Source organism: Aquarana catesbeiana, linkage group LG01 (assembly GCF_042186555.1).
Source record: "Aquarana catesbeiana isolate 2022-GZ linkage group LG01, ASM4218655v1, whole genome shotgun sequence".
Taxonomy (NCBI): Eukaryota; Metazoa; Chordata; class Amphibia; order Anura; family Ranidae; genus Aquarana; species Aquarana catesbeiana.
The window spans coordinates 113,056,286-113,073,609 of record NC_133324.1 but is presented as its reverse complement, the minus strand read 5'-3'; the positions used below and the strand labels follow the sequence as shown (position 1 = coordinate 113,073,609).

The 17,324-nt window shown below is 42.5% G+C and overlaps 1 protein-coding gene across 5 annotated transcripts in view; it reads left to right on the top strand.

Annotated features, from left to right (window-relative positions):
• PDE4D (phosphodiesterase 4D) overlaps positions 1-17,324 on the top strand; it is a 1,265,930-nt gene that overhangs the window by 1,224,848 nt on the left and 23,758 nt on the right. For all 5 annotated transcript variants that reach the window (XM_073623087.1, XM_073623095.1, XM_073623111.1 and 2 more), the window contains 4 exons: positions 3,303-3,396; positions 11,956-12,134; positions 16,290-16,388; positions 16,479-16,643. In XM_073623087.1, coding sequence (XP_073479188.1) covers positions 3,303-3,396; positions 11,956-12,134; positions 16,290-16,388; positions 16,479-16,643 — 537 coding nt within the window. The remainder of the gene's footprint in view (positions 1-3,302; positions 3,397-11,955; positions 12,135-16,289; positions 16,389-16,478; positions 16,644-17,324) is intronic.

Below are 17,324 nucleotides of genomic sequence, written 5' to 3'. Positions count from 1 at the left end.
CATGACATCACTTCCGAATTTTTATTCGTACGGGAATTTTCGTGGAAAAAAAAACAGACGATCAGTCGTCCGATAATCAGATCGTGTGTACGGGGATTAACAGGGACATGAAGCCACAATTTCAGGTTTTATTTACAATACTGGCTGCTGGTGAAATCTTGTGTTGCGGTTTAACTATAGAATGCCATGATGATTAGCTTTGTATTATTTTACTGGTCTGGTCTTATTCCATTCATTTTACATGTGGTTGTGTGAGGTTTAGGTTTGGAGCCGTTTATATTTCTACATAGTAGAATATAATTTTTCCTAGAATTTCCCTTTGGAGGTTTTTTTTTTTTTTTTTTGTTTGTATAGAGTGATTGGGTTTTTGAAATAATAAGACAATTGCAGGGCTAGAGGTTGTCTGTGTATGATGCAATAATAGTAAGCATTGTGGTCAGTCCAAGTAGGGCCTCATTCTCACAGAAGTACTTGAGTGTACACCTGTGCAAAGAGCTGTGTATGCCCACACCCTTTGCACAGGTCTTCCGCGCATTCCGCCTGCAGGCAGTCTGATTCATGTCTACTGGGACACAGCCAATGCCCCCAATTTGACATGCATGTGGGTGCCTGTACCCCAAATTAGAGGTCGACCGATATGGGTTTTTCTCTGGCCGATGCCGATGCCGATATTTAGAAATTGCGGTGGCCGATGGCCGATATGTGATGCCGATTTTTTTGGGCCGATATATTTGGCCGATTTTTTTTTTTTTGTTTTTCCTTTCTTTTTTCCCTTCATCTCATAAAATCTAACAGTTAGACCCCTTTCACACTGGGGCGTTTTTCAGGCGCTTTTGGGCTAAAAATAGCGCCTGTAAAGTGCCTGTAAAACGGCTCCCCTGCAGTCTCAGTGTGATATCCCGAGTGCTTTCACACTGAGGCGATGCGCTGGCAGGATGTAAAAAAAAAGTCCTGCAAATGGCATCTTTGGAGCGGTGTATACCTCTCCTCCACCACTCCTGCCCATTGAAATGAATGCGCACCGCTGCCGAAGCGCCTGCAAAGCGTTTTGGCAGCGGCGCTTCAGGGGCGCATTTAACCCTTTCCTCGGCCGCTAGCTGGGTTATAAGCGCCCTGCTAGCAGCCGAATAGCGCCTCTAAAATGACGGTAAAGCGCCGCTAAAACTAGCAGCGTTTTACCATCAACGCATGCCCGCTCCAGTGTGAAAGCAGCCTTAAGTAATACAGAATTTTTTTTCATTTAAACATTAAACAAAACAAACCTTCAATCAGTTCACTTGTATGTAGAATTTAGAAAACAAAAAAAAAAAAAAACTATCTTAAATATTAAATACACAAAAACAGGTAATCAAAACTTTTGGACAAAAAAAATGGGCTAACTTTACTGCTTAGGTTTTTTTTTTAATTCATTACTATATATTTTTTTTTTTTTTAAATTGCGTTTGAAAGACCGCTGTGCAAATACCGTGAGACATAAAATATTGCAACAACCACCATTTTATTCCCTAGGGTCTCTGCTAAAAAAATATATATAATGTTTGGGGGTTCTAAGTGATTTTCTAGCAGAAAATACAGGATTTTTACTTGTAAGCAACAAATGTCAGAAAAGATTTAGTCTTTAAATGGTTAAACTGAGAGCTTCTACACACAGAGTTCAGTCTATTGATAAAAATAACCTGAAAGATACAATGTATCTTCTTATCAGACTTGGCAGGCTGCCCAGGGAGGAGAGAATCCTCTCCACAGATAACCTCAGGAAACTTGCATTAACTTCTATTACAGAAGTCATTTGCAAGTCACGGCTGAAGTTACAATCGGCCTTTTTTATCAGCACAATCGGCCGATGCCGATTAAGTAAAAAACGCCAAATATCGGCCGATATATCGGCCGGCCGATATATCGGTCGACCTCTACCCCAAATCGTTCTGGGTACGCTCGGGGATACGCACCCATATGACGCACAATTCACTTCACCCCAGTAGACAAGAATGGGACAGCCTGCACATGAATGCACGGAACGCCTGTGCGGGCAAACGCAAAAAGTATGCCCCATAAACATGGATCAAGGCTTAATGAACAGTTCACGTAATGTGTCATGGGGTTCATACAAAATGGCCATCAAAAGGGGCAAATGTGAAAGAAACCTAAAACACAACTTCAGGAATTAAAGAAAAAAAATCTAGACCATTGGCCTTCATCATACTTTGTGCTTGATGACCTCATTATGCGACCGTGGCCTGGAGCACCTTAGAGAAGAGGCTTCAAGGGAATGGTCACACAGATGGAAGAAGCCGTTCGGAGTCAGGAGTAAGATATTACACCTTATTCCTCTACACCTAGACTTAACAATCATATAATTCCTACAGTGTGGGGACCCACTCTAAGGTAGTTTTTCTGTAATTCCTTCAGTTGTTCTATTAAAGCGTAATTATGAGATATGAAAATAATAACCTACATGATGCAGTCTGTCAATGGCATTAGCTAGCAGTTTTTGTTTTTCTCTTCTCTACCTGTAACTGGATCCTGCCAGTAGATCCATTATTATTCCACTTTCTTTAAGATTTCAAGCAAACATTTCAGTTGCCTGTAGCAGATTTGCTTTTCATTGTCAAATCTACATTTTAGCATGGTAATGTCATCTTAATGGCCTGTATGATTCCTTCTCACCTCTGTATGAATTTGCCAGTGTTTAGGAGAATTACCTTACCTTGCTGTGATTCCTGCAGACCTTTGTAGCTGCTACATGAAATTTCCATCATGCACTGTAGTCTTCTGTACAACCGCCTTGTTGGATAAATGGCGATCGGTCAGCATAGCTGGCTAAAGCCGGCATCGCTGATCAGCATGTTGTAACGTCTGCCTGCTTTCAGCTTACCAACCTCCAATGTGTGCATGGGGGTATCTGGTCAGTTTTTCTTTGTTGAACCCGAAAAACTGACACCATCTATGGCCAGCTTTAGGCTCGGTTCACACCTAATACCGAAGCGGCTCCCAGCAAGGGGTCCTGTGTGTCCTGGTTCACCATTTCAGGTCCAATTTAAGCCCTAATTTTGGGCTGAATTCTAAACTGAAACGGACCAAAAGACACACAGGGCTCCTGTGCAAATTCGCACCGGAGCCGCATCCATAGAGAGCCGTTCACAATCTCCTGCTATTGCAAATTTGGATGTGGAGATCCCGCATTCAATTTGCAATAGTGTGAACCCAGCCTAAGTGTTTCTTTTAAGACCGGTTTCTTCTAAAGGTCTATATTCTTTATGTATGTACGTATAAACACCTTATTATTTTTCTTTTGTTTACAGTTCAAAAGAATGCTCAATCGGGAGCTCACCCACCTATCAGAAATGAGCCGGTCTGGCAATCAAGTTTCCGAATATATTTCAAACACCTTTTTAGGTAAGCAAGCTTTCTTCTCTTCCTCCCTCCCTGCCCTCCATTTCATTTTGCTAATGTTCCCTTCCCTGCTGGCAGATTACAGCAAGCCTTCTTGTTTATCACTGTCTTCATAGATCCTGTTGCATAAGAGGGACAGCCCTGTATGTCATAAGCAGAGGAAACCTTACCATACACTTTCTTTGTTTCCTCCCTAATTGGCCGCTCTGCAATCCTCTATGTGCTGCTGTGTTTGTGGGTTGCTGTGTTGAGGATATGGACACAGTGAATTGTGCGTCAGCCTCTTTCTTATTATAGCAATCCCTTTTTATTTTATGATATATTGTGTTTAATGCATAGAAGTATTTGAAGGAAAAATGATCCAGTTTTTCTTGTTACCATAGCAACCAGTAGCATTCTTTCTCTCAGTTTTGTAAAGAGCATTGAATAGCTAGTGTGATCTAGGAAACTTTGTAGATGTGTTAAAGTCAGAACCTCAACTCAGTTCACCTTATTCTGAGATAGTCAATTAAATCCAGATTTGGCATTTTTCTCAGGGTTTTATGATGGGTTGATAAATGGATAGGGGGCGCTAGAAACTGAGATATAATATTTAAAGTGCAGACAAAATTATGCTTAATTAAATACCATAATTAATAGAAAAATTAAATGAATAAAAATATTGGCAGTAGAGCCAAAAACAGTACATTGATAACAGTGCTAATGATACATTTTCACAATACAGTGAATAATAATTCTAAAGTGAAGTGATATCTTCCAACATGTGCCAATTTCTTGCCGCTGATATAAAAAGTTCCATCACCAAAAGAAAGAAGAAAATACACCTTGAAGTAATAGATATCTGCTTACCAGATACCAATGACCCCTTTAATTAAAAAGAGAGTCACTACCGCTCCCGGTACGTGGTCACGTGATTGCTTACCTACATCCGGTTATCTGGTTTTCTCTCACGCCGGGTGGAACGCACGCCATCCTTGATGCGATGCGATGGGTCTCTGACACCAACCTTACCCTGACAAACGAGCAGCCCCAGTGCCGGGTAGGCACCTACAAATGTAAACGGCCATTTGGCTTTTTAATGTTACCTTAACTTTTTAATAAATGGTTTTACACTATGGAGACTTTGTTTGTTTCCCATATATCCATTGCTTGAACGATTGGGACTGGAGGGGTTCATGCCTCAACCATCATCCAGTTGTCCAGCCGTCCATGTGAGCAGGCACAATCCTGCATAAGCGCTTGTGACTCTCTTTTTAATTAAAGGGGTCATTGGTATCTGGTAAGCAGATATCTATTACTTCAAGGTGTATTTTCTTCTTTCTTTTGGTGACGGAACTTTTTATAACAGCGGCAAGAAATTGGCACATGTTGGAAGATATCACTTCACTTTAGAATTATTATTCACTGTATTGTGAAAATTTATCATTAGCACTGTTATCAATGTACTGTTTTTGGTTGGTTATGTACTAACTCTACTGCCAATATTTTTATTCATTTAATTTTTCTATTAATTACGGTATTTAATTAAGCATAATTTTGTCTGCACTTTAAATATTATATCTCAGTTTCTAGCGCCCCCTATCCATTTATCTACCTTTGATCATTTTATGTTCAAATTGGGGAGCAGCTTGATTTATGTATTTATTATATATTTTTTCACTGTTTGCATTTATGTATATGATTCACTTATCTTTTTACCAAAATATTGACACCATTGGCGCGGAGGTAGTTGTTTTCACTTTTATGATGGGTTGCCTGGTGTATATTATCTTGAACCCCTGGAAAGCATAGTTCAACTGCCAATGCACACCAGGGCTGTCTGTAGGTAAAAACAAAGTGTGCAGCTTTGACCAAAGTTAAATAAAGTCCTTGCTATAGGTGTAGGCCATTTATGTGGCTCACAAAGCCTGACTGAAAACTCCCACTGATGTCATTACCCCATCCTGTCTTGTTGCTAGGGCATTGCTAAGGCACAACCAGCTGTTACTGCTCACCTCCACCATCACAGGAGCGAGCTCTTTCTCTGATTCAAAACCCCCTCATGTGCGCTTCCTCTCCCTTGATACAGTAGCTCTGAGCTCAGCAATTGAGAGCTCATTCCTGTGATAGTGGAAATGAACAGTAACAGCTAGGAGTGTCTTAGCAACGTCCTGGCAACAAGGCAGAACAAGATGATGCCATCTCTGGAAGTATTCCAGCCAGGCTTCATGAAGTAGATAAATGGTCTACACCTATAGCAAGGGAGTTATTCAACTTTAGTCAAAGCTGCGCAGTTTGATGTTATCTACAGATGCCCCTTATCTGCATGGGTAGTATTTTGATAAAGGTGAACTATGCCTTTAAGCTAGCCATCCACGGAACGAATTTCGGCCGGTTTCTGATGAACTATCCAAAATTTGCTAAGTGAGTAGCAATGTTGGCCATGTCCAACATCCCTTGACTGATAAATCAAAGGAGCTGGGCAGAAGCTTGTCAGCCAATCAGTGATCGTATCCAGTTCGATGCATGCACTGATTGGGTATTTTGCCAGCTCCTAAAGGAGAAGTACAGCCAAAGTTCGATTGGCTGTACTTCTGTGGATCACAGGATCACAGGATCGCAGTTTGTTCTGCACTCCTGTGACCGGTTTTCAGCAGACTGGGGGGCTGAAGCCCGTTTCCAGCAGACAGCAAGCCGCTGAGAGCCTGAGCTGACTGCTCCCACCCCCTCCACAGCTCAGCGATCCAGTAAGCTAGGGGGGGCGCAGAGCTTGCTCTCTGCTCATGGAGCCCTGAGAACTGAGTGATTAGCGGAGTTTGATCGCTCAGTTCTCAGTGTTAGAGCCGGCGGGGGGGCAGATGCATCATCAGACTGATGCTGCATCCACCTAGGTAAGTATGATTGTGTGAAAAAAAAATTCCCATACATCTGTTTTAAAATACAATAGCTGCTGCAGGAGATTGGTCTAATTGTCCTGTATAATGAAGTTCAGGCTGTATGGAAAAATCTATATATGTATAGCTTTAGATGGAATGCAAAACTTCACATGTCACAGAACTGGTTACTACTGGCAATACAGGGAATTCTTTATGAGCAAAATATTTTGACATGGTATATTTTATTTATTTTATTTATATTATTATACAGGATTTATATAATGTTTACACAGCGCTTTACAACATGAGGGCAGACAGTACAGTTACAATACAATTTAATACAGGGGGAATCAGAGGGCCCTGCTTGATTAGAATGGATTTATTAAAACTAGAGGAATAAAAAGGGGTTGATTTACTAAAACTGGAGAGTGCAAAATCTGGTGCAGCTGTGCATGGTAGCCAATCCGTTCCCAACTTCAGCTTGTTCAGTTAACAGATTACCTGTTATTCAAGCTAACAAATACATTCTATGGTTACTTCTGCTAAAATTTACAGGTTCCTATGCACTGCATAGTATTCTACATATGAATACAATTTTGTTTGATACCTTATTGCTGAGTCAGAGGAATTGATTTGGTAAGGGCATCGATTGTTCACTTCAAATACTCAAACATGTGCGTGCAAATAAAAAGAAACCTAGGAATTGCCCTGGCGCATTTTAGGATTAGTGAACATAGTTCATTCTGCTATGAATTTGGGTTCAAAGGAACCTTTCTGTGTAATGTATGAAGATTGAGATAAAAAGGCTGCTCTATTGGGCACATTAGGAAGTAAACAAGTGACTAGTCAGCAGTGTCATTGTAGGGGTTAATTGCGGCATAAGGGGCTTGCAGGATTTCACTAGCAGCTAGCTTATAGTGTGCAGCGCATGCTGGGATGTCATGTAGGTAAGGTATAAATGCAATGAAGCATTGGCATCCCCTGCCCGTAGGAAGTATTTTGATAAATATGACACTGTCAACATCTGAGCGCAGAAAATACCGAATTCAAACCACCGCAAGGGGATGGGGGAGGGGTGGAATCCCCCTGCAATATCAACGTCAGCTCGGAAATCTTTCCCAGACTGTACTAAAACCCTCAAGGAGACTTCAATGTGATTCCCTTATATTTTCTGCCCTGTAATATATCAAACGATGACACTTCTTATATGGAAGAAAATGTTTCATCAATCAGTTTTACATCTAATAGACCGTTCCCAGTATATTAAATTAATATACACCTTCCCTAGAATATACTTATTTTATTTATGTATCTAGAAAAAAAATTCAAATGTATTGTTAGAGTAACTTGATATATATTATGGTGATATTTTCTGAACGGAACAATCACCATAATATTAGTAAATACATGAGGCTTAGCAAATCATTCTTCCATACACTTAAATGGGAAACTCCACTTTTGTTGGAATAAAATATTGCAAAAAAAATAAAATAATTATAGTATATACAATTGTGGCACAAGCCATATTCATTCTGCAGCTCTGTAATTTTCTGTAAAATGCAATATGGCAACCAGGAGGTGTCATATCCTGCTTGTGTGATTGGCTCACCGATTTTCCTAGAAGTCTGCACTAAGATAGAAATCAGATTTTGGGAATCCTCTGCAACAAACCTGTCATTTTTGGTGAGATACTCCCAAAGGCTTAGTCACGTCTACAGGGATGCAGACCCTGACACTATTCACATTAGAACCCTGCAAGTGCAGCAGTTGATTGATAATTATAAAGTCATCCTCATTCACATTTACTTTGCACATGGACACAGACAAACAGCTATTTATAGATCACCCAGAGGGAAATGTTTTTTTTCTCAACAAATATAGTTACTCTTTAAAGTGTAAAATTGTATATTTATTTTTCCATCCCTTCTTTATTTCTTTCTTCCCTTTCCTCCCGCCTTCCTTCTCTTTACTCCCGCCTTCCTCCCGTCATCCTTCTCCTTCCTCCCGCCGTCCTTCTCCTTCCTCCCGCCGTCCTTCTCCTTCCTCCCGCCGTCCTTCTCCTTCCTCCCGTCGTCCTTCTCCTTCCTCCCGTCGTCCTTCTCCTTCCTCCCGTCGTCCTTCTCCTTCCTCCCGTCGTCCTTCTCCTTCCTCCCGTCGTCCTTCTCCTTCCTCCCGTCGTCCTTCTCCTTCCTCCCGTCGTCCTTCTCCTTCCTCCCGTCGTCCTTCTCCTTCCTCCCGTCGTCCTTCTCCTTCCTCCCGTCGTCCTTCTCCTTCCTCCCGTCGTCCTTCTCCTTCCTCCCGTCGTCCTTCTCCTTCCTCCCGTCGTCCTTCTCCTTCCTCCCGTCGTCCTTCTCCTTCCTCCCGTCGTCCTTCTCCTTCCTCCCGTCGTCCTTCTCCTTCCTCCCGTCGTCCTTCTCCTTCCTCCCGTCGTCCTTCTCCTTCCTCCCGTCGTCCTTCCGCTCATCCTTTCATCCTCCCGTCCTCCTTCTCTGTCCTCCTTCTGCTTCCTCTCGTCCTCCTCCTTCCTCTCGTCCTCCTTCTCCTTCCTCTCGTCCTCCTTCTCCTTCCTCTCGTCCTCCTTCTCCTTCCTCTCGTCCTCCTCCTCCTTCCTCTCGTCGTCCTTCTCCTTCCTCTCGTCGTCCTTCTCCTTCCTCTCATCTTCACTTTCTCTCGTCTTCATTTCCTCTTCCTCTTTCCTCTCGTCTTCATTTCCTCTTCCTCTTTCCTCTCGTCTTCCCTTCCTCCTTCCTCTCGTCTTCCCTTCCTCCTTCCTCTCGTCTTCCCTTCCTCCTTCCTCTCGTCTTCCCTTCCCTTTCCTTCCTTCCTTCCTTCCTTCCTTCCTTCCTTCCTTCCTTCCTTCCCCTTCTTCTCCCCCCCCCCCCTCCTCCTTTCCCCCCCTCCTTCTCCCTCTACTTCCACCCTTTCTCTCTCTCGTTCCTCTCTTCCCTCCCTTCCTTCCCTCTCTCCTTCCTTCATCCCTTTCCCCCTTCTCCTCCCTCCTGCCCTCCCTCTCCACCCTCCATCCCTCCTTCTCCACCCTCCATCCCTCCTTCTCCACCCTCCATCCCTCCTTCTCCACCCTCCATCCCTCCTTCTCCTCCCACCCCTTCCACCCTTCTCCCTATACTTCATTCCCTCCTTCTCCCTCTCCTTCCCTCCCTCCTTCTCCTTCCCTCCCTCCTTCTCCTTCCCTCCCTCCTTCTCCTTCCCTCCCTCCTTCTCCCTCCCTCCCTCCATCCTTTTTATCCCTTTCCCCCTGCTCCTCAATCCTTAGCCTCCTGCCCTCCCTCCCTCTCCTCCTTCCTTCTACCCCCTCACTCCTTCTACTCCCATCGATCCTCTTCTCTCTCTCTGTCTCCCCTCCCTCTGGCTCTCTCCTACCTCCCTTCATATCCCTTCATCTCCCTTATTCTTTTCCCAGTTCCCTCTCTTTTACCCTTTTCCTTATTTCATTCTTTCTTAGTTGGGGTTTTATATCGAACACTTTAGCACTAACTTTGTCTGCCACTTTTCGGGAAGCCCAATGAGCATGACCAATCATTTGACATGCATATCACCGTTGCTCTGTCTCAGCCATTAAAATGAATAGGAAGGCAGTATTGCTGACTAATTCTTGAACATACATGCTGCATGGTTGTCCTGTCACCTGATACTTGACATTTCTTAGATAGTCACTGACCTGGAACAAGTACATTCACATTAGGTGTCTGGACACTTACTATTTATATACATGTTCCAGGTCAGTAACTTGCTAATTAGTGAGGCCAAGATAAGTGCTAACGCCTTGGAACTCGCACATCTCCTCATTGGCTGCCCTCATATATCTGCTCTTTATGATAATGGTATAAATTCTTAGAGAACTATTAGGCTGCATTGTGTTTCTCAATGAATTTCACTATTCCTATTACTAATGGTCCAGTGCATAAAGAGGCCGCTTCTGTAAGTCTTAACTTGATAATGCCAGAGAACATCGTGACCTATCATGTTCTACTTCTCTCTAGGTAGCCTTAAACTCACACCAGAGAATCTTTTCAGTGAATGAAGCTCCTAAATTCCGAACACTTGTGTTTCTATGAATGATAGGTCTTTGTGCGATTTCTGTCCAGCTCTCGTCCTGAGCCAGCCATATGCATAAATAATGGGTCATTTCTGTCTGGATGGAGATTTCTTTGTGGGGGGGGGGCACTAGGGAATCCCATGGAGTGTAACAGCAGATGTGAAGTCTTTCAGACATGTTTGTGCTTCTGCTTGGCTTGACATGACAGTTTCATTTAGGGCTTTCCCCCTTGATCTATCCAAACTGTGTGGATCTGCCGGAAATCATAAACATCAAAGCCTGCACATGCTCACACTGATCTATCCTAATTATTGAAGCCATGTATACTTGAGCTAAGGCCTTAGCTTAATAATGTCAGTTTACCCTTTAATATGCTGTTTAATGGATAATAATAAGGAGCTATAAGATTATTGGAAGCTGTGTTTATTCAATCAGAAAGTGCCAAGATGGAGATAATGTGCAAAGTTTAATTGCCCAATTTAATTTTTCATTTTTAGTTGCTGTGAGTTACTGTGATTTCTATGTTTATTGCTCTGAACTCTTCCTTTCTGAATAAGCCTAAAGTGGTTCTAAAGGCAGAAGGGTTTTTTCATTACTTTAATGCATTCTATGCATTAAGGTAAAAAAAACTTCCATGCGCAGCTCCCCTTCCAGCCTCTCCTTATACTTACCTTAGCCCAATCTCGAGTCAGCAATGTGCTCGAGGGCCGCATTGCTGCGCTCTCTCTCTCTCTCTCTCTCTCTCTCCTCACTGGCTCGGAGGCAGCAGTAGGAGTCATTGGCACCTGCTGCTGGCAATCACAGCCAGTGAGGAGGGAGCGGGGGCGAGGCAGAGCTGCACTTTGTGTGTCAATAGACACACAAAGCACAGCTTGGGGGCGAGCCCTCAAGAGTACCCCCATAGCAAGTGGCCTGCTATGAGGGCACTCAGCAGGAGTGAGGAGCCAGGAGTGACAGCGGGGGAACCTCAGAAGAGGAGGATCAGGGCTGCCCAGTCCAAAACCATTGCACAGAGCAGATTAATATAACATGTTTGTTATTAAAAAAAAAAAAATAATAATAATATAAATTTTTTTTTTTTTTTTTTACCTTTTACAATCACTTTTAATGTGTACATATATGAAAAAAAAAAGAAACAGACTTACAGTTTAAACAGGTTCTGCATTGTTGCCACACAAGTCTATGGGTATGCAAAACCCCCTCAAAGGAGGTCAAATGAATCTCTCCAGAAATTGTGAGTGATCTCCGAAGCATCTCTATGTCAAAGAGCTCAAAGCCTGTAGTGACAGGCCCTAATACATATTAATAAAAGCTTCATAACGAGTTCATAACCTGCCCTGCACAGGGCTTTGAAATATTTGTGTCCTCTATATCGCATGTGCACCTAGATGTATGCAATTTGCAATGGTGGGCTTCTTTCTTTAGCCCCGACAGAGAACAACAAGCAAGACAAAGATATTCCAACTTTATTCCATGCTAGCTTCATTTTTGTTTAAAAATGGGAAGCCCAGTCCTCAAGAACAGCCTTGTTTCAGTTGTGCACATATGCATTTTGTTATCTCTGAAATGTTGTTATTATGATCTTTACCACAACGCATCTTTAGTTTACACCCTTACCTATAAATTCCATAAATTCCTCTTATTCTTTAGATAAACAGCATGAAGTGGAGATGCCAACTCAGGCCCAAAAGGAGAAGGAGAAGGAAAAGAAGAAGAGACCCATGTCTCAGATTAGTGGTGTGAAGAAACTAATGCACAGCTCTAGTCTCACAAACTCAAATATCCCCAGGTTTGGAGTAAAAAGTGAAAGTGAAGAATCTCTAGCCAAGGTAAGATATAGTGATTTGTGCCCCCAAAAATGTACGTCTGATCCCTATATGGGGGTCATCTTTCTATTCCTAGTTAAGTAGACAGGAAGGAAATGTTCAGCATGCATCATGAATGTGTGCACATATTTTGGGTCTTTTCCAAACACATACAGACAAAATATTCCTTTAAGGCCCCTTTCACACAACCGTTCTAATTGGGTCCGCCTATCAGTTTTTCGATTGGACCTGACTGGATGATCTTTTCATTACTATGGACAGGTGGGTGTAAACTTGTGTTAGTTTACACCCACCTACCTCCTGTCTAATCCGGTCCACTAAAGACAAACAGAAGGGGATTTGTTCTCCTCCTCCATGTAGGCAGATTGGATCAGAGGTAGTCAGGTGTAAACGGACAACAGAGTGTCTACACCCGGCCATCCATAGCAGAGCGGGTTCTTTCCGTGTCCACTCTGCAGAAACTGATTGGACACTGACCCGTCATCCGCCTGATCTGCTCTGATGAGCAGGGGATTTTTGAGCGAATCCCTGCTGAGCAGACTGGAGTCTATTTCATCTGAATAGGGCATAAAACATAGAAAAAAGGCTTTAATGGGTACTTTAGGTACACTGTAGAGCCCTGGATACACAGGCCTCTGATTCCTGGTGCATTGGAGGAGTACAGAGCCACATGACATAGGTAGACACTCCGAAAATCTTTAGTAGACCGTGGTGTCTCTTTATGTACAGTATCTCACAAAAGTGAGTACACCCTCACATTTTTGTAAATATTTTATTCTATCTTTTCATGTGACAACACTGAAGAAATGACACTTCGCTACAATGTAAAGTAGTGAGTGTACAGCTTATATAACAGTGTAAATTTGCTGTCCCCTCAAAATAACTCAACACAAAGCCATTAATGTCTAAACCACTGGCAACAAAAGTGAGTACACCCCTAAGTGAAAATGTCCAAATTGGGCCCAAAGTGTCAATATTTTGTGTGGTTACCATTATTTTCCAGCACTGCCTTAACCATCTTGGACATGGAGTTCACCAGAGCTTCACAGGTTGCCACTGGAGTCCTCTTCCACTCCTCCATGATGACATCACAGAGCTGGTGGATGTTAGACACCTTGCCCTCCTCCACCTTCCATTTGAGAATGCCCCACAGATGCTCAATAGGGTTTAGGTCTGGAGACATGCTTGGCCAGTTCATAACCTTTACCCTCAGCTTCTTTAGCAAGGCAGTGGTCGTCTTGGAGGTGTGTTTGGGGTCATTATTATGTTGGAATACTGCCCTGCAGCCCAGTCTCCGAAGGGAGGGGATTATGCTCTGCTTCAGTATGTCACAGTACATGTTGGCATTCATGGTTCCCTCAATGAACTGTAGCTCCCCAGAGCCGGCAGCACTCATGCAGCCCCAGACCATGACACTCCCACCACCATGCTTGACTGTAGGCAAGACACACACACTTACGTACTCCTCACCTGGTTGCCGCCATACATGCTTGACACCATCTAAACCAAATAAGTTTATCTTGGTCTCGTCAGACCACAGGACATGGTTCCAGTAATCCATGCCCTTAGTCTGCTTGTCTTCAGCAAAATGTTTGCAGGCTTTCTTGTACATCATCTTTAGAAGAGGCTTCCTTTTGGGAACGACATGCAGACCAATTTGATGCAGTGTATGGTATGAGCACTGACAGGATGACCCCCACCCCTTCAACCTCTGCAGCAATGCTGGCCACACTCATACATCTATTTCCCAAAGACAACCTCTGGATATGACGCTGAGCACGTGCACTCAACTTCTTTGGTCGACCATGGCGAGGCCTGTTGTGAGTGGAACCTGAACTATTAAACCGCTGTATGGTCTTGGCCACCATGCTGGAGCTCAGTTGCAGGGGTCTTGGCAATATTTATATAGCCTAGGTCATCTTTATGTAGAGCAGCAATTTTTTTTTTTTCAGATCCTCAGAGAGTTCTTTGCCATGAGGTGCCATGTTGAACTTCCAGTGACCAGTATGAGAGCGTGAGAGTGATAACACCAAATTTAACACACCTGCTCCCCATTCACACCTGAGACCTTGTAACGCTAACGAGTCACATGACATCGGGGAGGAAAAATGGCTAATTGGGCCCAATTTGGGCATTTTCACTTACGGGTGTACTCACTTTTGTTGCTAGCGGTTTAGACATTAATGGCTGTGTTGAGTTATTTTGAGGGGACAGCAAATTTACACTGTTATAAAAGCTGTACACTCACTACTTTACATTGTAGCAAAGTGCCATTTCTTCAGTGTTGTCACATGAAAAGAAATAATAAAATATTTACAAAAATTTGAGGGGTGTACTCACTTTTTTGAGATACTGTATAATAGACATTGGGAAATGAAACGGTAATGTCTTCAACCCTTGGCCCTTGCCTAAAAGCTTTAATGTCAATAATATATTAAATCTGTAGTGAGAGAAATACACATGGGCTTCCATTCCATTTAAGAATATCTGGATTCAATACTCTTACCTGGAGATCCTGCCAGTAACAGCACTTACTATTGAAACCTGATGTAAAGATACTGCCTCTCGGGTAGCAGCAGGATTGTCAGCATGTTGTGCATGCTCCTTCATTTGGCTGCTGGGCTGCCTATCATTACTGCGGGAAGAAAAAACAGACCTGATATGCAGCCCAATGACTAAATAAAGGAGTTTCTGCGGCCGGATCACAATGCTGCTAATTGGAAGGCAACTGCTTTGTGTTGTTAGCCTGCAACAGTAAGGCTACACGATTTTGACATCACAATTTTCATGCATATCTGTGTGTTACATAAGTGAATGGGCTGCCCTATGCACGTTTGTTGCCCAAAAAGAAGCTCCTGCTTATTTTTAGGAGACAAGCTTCACACAATTTGTGAAGGCACGGTTTGCTGCGATTTAAGCACATTCCTGCTGCGTAATGACAGCCAAACGCACGCAGCATGTTGTGCTGCGATTTCCACCTGATTTGAGATCACGGGCAGAATCGCATCACATCTCACGATTTTGGGATCGTGAGCAGAATTGAACGGTGCCTAAGTTCTGTTACTGGCAGGATCCCCAAATAAGAACATTTTTGCAGCAGATTAACCAAAAATGTTTTTCTTTAGGAAAATTATATACAGTGAGACATGATACCAAACATTCCAAAAAACAATCCAGCCTCAGCGCTCACTCTGTCCCACATTGGTAATGTTCAAAGCGATGCTGCTTTCCTTGAGCGGGGAAACCCCAAAGCACTATAAAGAAGCAAAGGAGGGCGCAAACGCCTAGTGCATTACCTCCAACACCATTTTCAGTTTTTTTTTAAAAAGCCAAAAACATACTTACAAACATGAGAAGATCATAAGCTGATGTGTTTCGAGACAAGCCCCCTTCCTCAGAGCTCTGAGGAAGGGGGCTTGTCTCCCGAAACATGTCGACCTTCCAACTACAGTGACTTGGATATCCACCATGCTAGAGTTGTGATTTGATATGCTTTTGCTCTTCTCGTGTTTGTGAGTATGTTTTTGGCTTTTTAACAAATTGAAAATCGTGTTGGAGGGTAATGAACTTGACGTTTGAGCCTTCTTTTTGTTTCTTTATGATGACAAACGCACTGAAAAAAGATTTACAGGGTTTACATAAACCTTAATGGGACAAAAACCCAGGCAAAGCTCACCAATAGATTCTTCAAGAGATCAAAGAAATGGGAAGGGGATACACCCCACCTAGGCATTCAGACCTGATGCCGGTTTTCAGCGGTACTGATTTTTAACCTCCTTTAACTTGTTCTTAGTTCATCACATAAATAATCACAGATTATACAGACTACCATAGCCTGCTAAAAATCTAAGGAGAGTTTTAAATATTCTCGCCTCTCTATCCTGGATGCTATTTTTATCCAGATTTCTAATATTTTTGGCAGAACAAGTTTTTTTTCATGCACTGTGGTAATTAATTCATGGCATCCTCCTACACACCATTTGTTCTTTGTATGATCAGCTAGGATGGCACTGACAGAACGTTCCATACTGCGTGTGCAAAGCCTCTAGCTGGGGAATAGAGCCTTCAATCTTACCACCAATCCAGACTTTGCATGCGGCATCTCCACGTGACTGCTTCTAACTGCTCTCTGTACTTTTCTCATTTATTCTCCATCAGGAACTTGAAGATGTGAACAAATGGGGCCTTAATATTTTTAAAGTAGCTGAATTTTCTGGAAACCGACCTCTCACAGTCGTCATGCACACAATATTTCAGGTATATATATATATACACATTGTTTTTTGTGCAGACCCTTTCTTGCTTACCTGTCTGTATATTAATACTTTACATATACTCTCTCTGCAGGAACGGGATCTGTTGAAGACCTTTAAAATACCGACAGACACTTTAGTTACATACTTAATGACTTTAGAAGACCATTATCACGCCGATGTGGCTTACCATAATAACATACATGCAGCGGATGTTGCTCAGTCTACCCATGTGCTGCTTTCCACGCCAGCTTTGGAGGTATGAACTGCCCAGTTTTCATATTGTCCACTATGTTGTAACTACAACATGAAAGTTACAAATGTAGATGTAGTAGTATTATTGTACTAAAATAAAAAAAAAAAATATTTTCTGGGTAGAGAGGTGCTTGGAGTATTTTGAGTGCTGACATTTCTTGCCAAGCTATGATGAATGTTAACACATACAACCCAATCAGATTTCATTGAATAGTGAAAGATGCTTTCTGTTGGGAGATGCACATCATTATTACCTTTTGCACTGTTTTATGAATAAGCGATAGTGGGGAGTGGAGGGGGCAGTTATGGGGCTTCCCACCACCACTCTATTATATATTGCTGTGGCTTCTCACCCTTCCTTCAGAAGAATACTATGCAGCCTATTTTAATTTTACAGCTATCAGTGAGATTTTATTTTCAGTGTGGGATGAAAAGTCTATTGACCCATCAAGGAAAATCAAATCATTTTCTGTGCAGTATTCATGGCGCTTATTTCAGAAACTTTGATAAATAACTATAGGTATATAACTATAGGTATTCTTTGATTCCAAGGTGCAGGGAAGTCATGGTTTGGTAGAAAAAATAGAGTTACTTATTAATTCACCTACTGAGAGTCTTGTGATTCTTCTCAGCAGCTCTGGCATCCTGTCCTGGATTATCTCAGTTATTTTAATTTATTTATAAG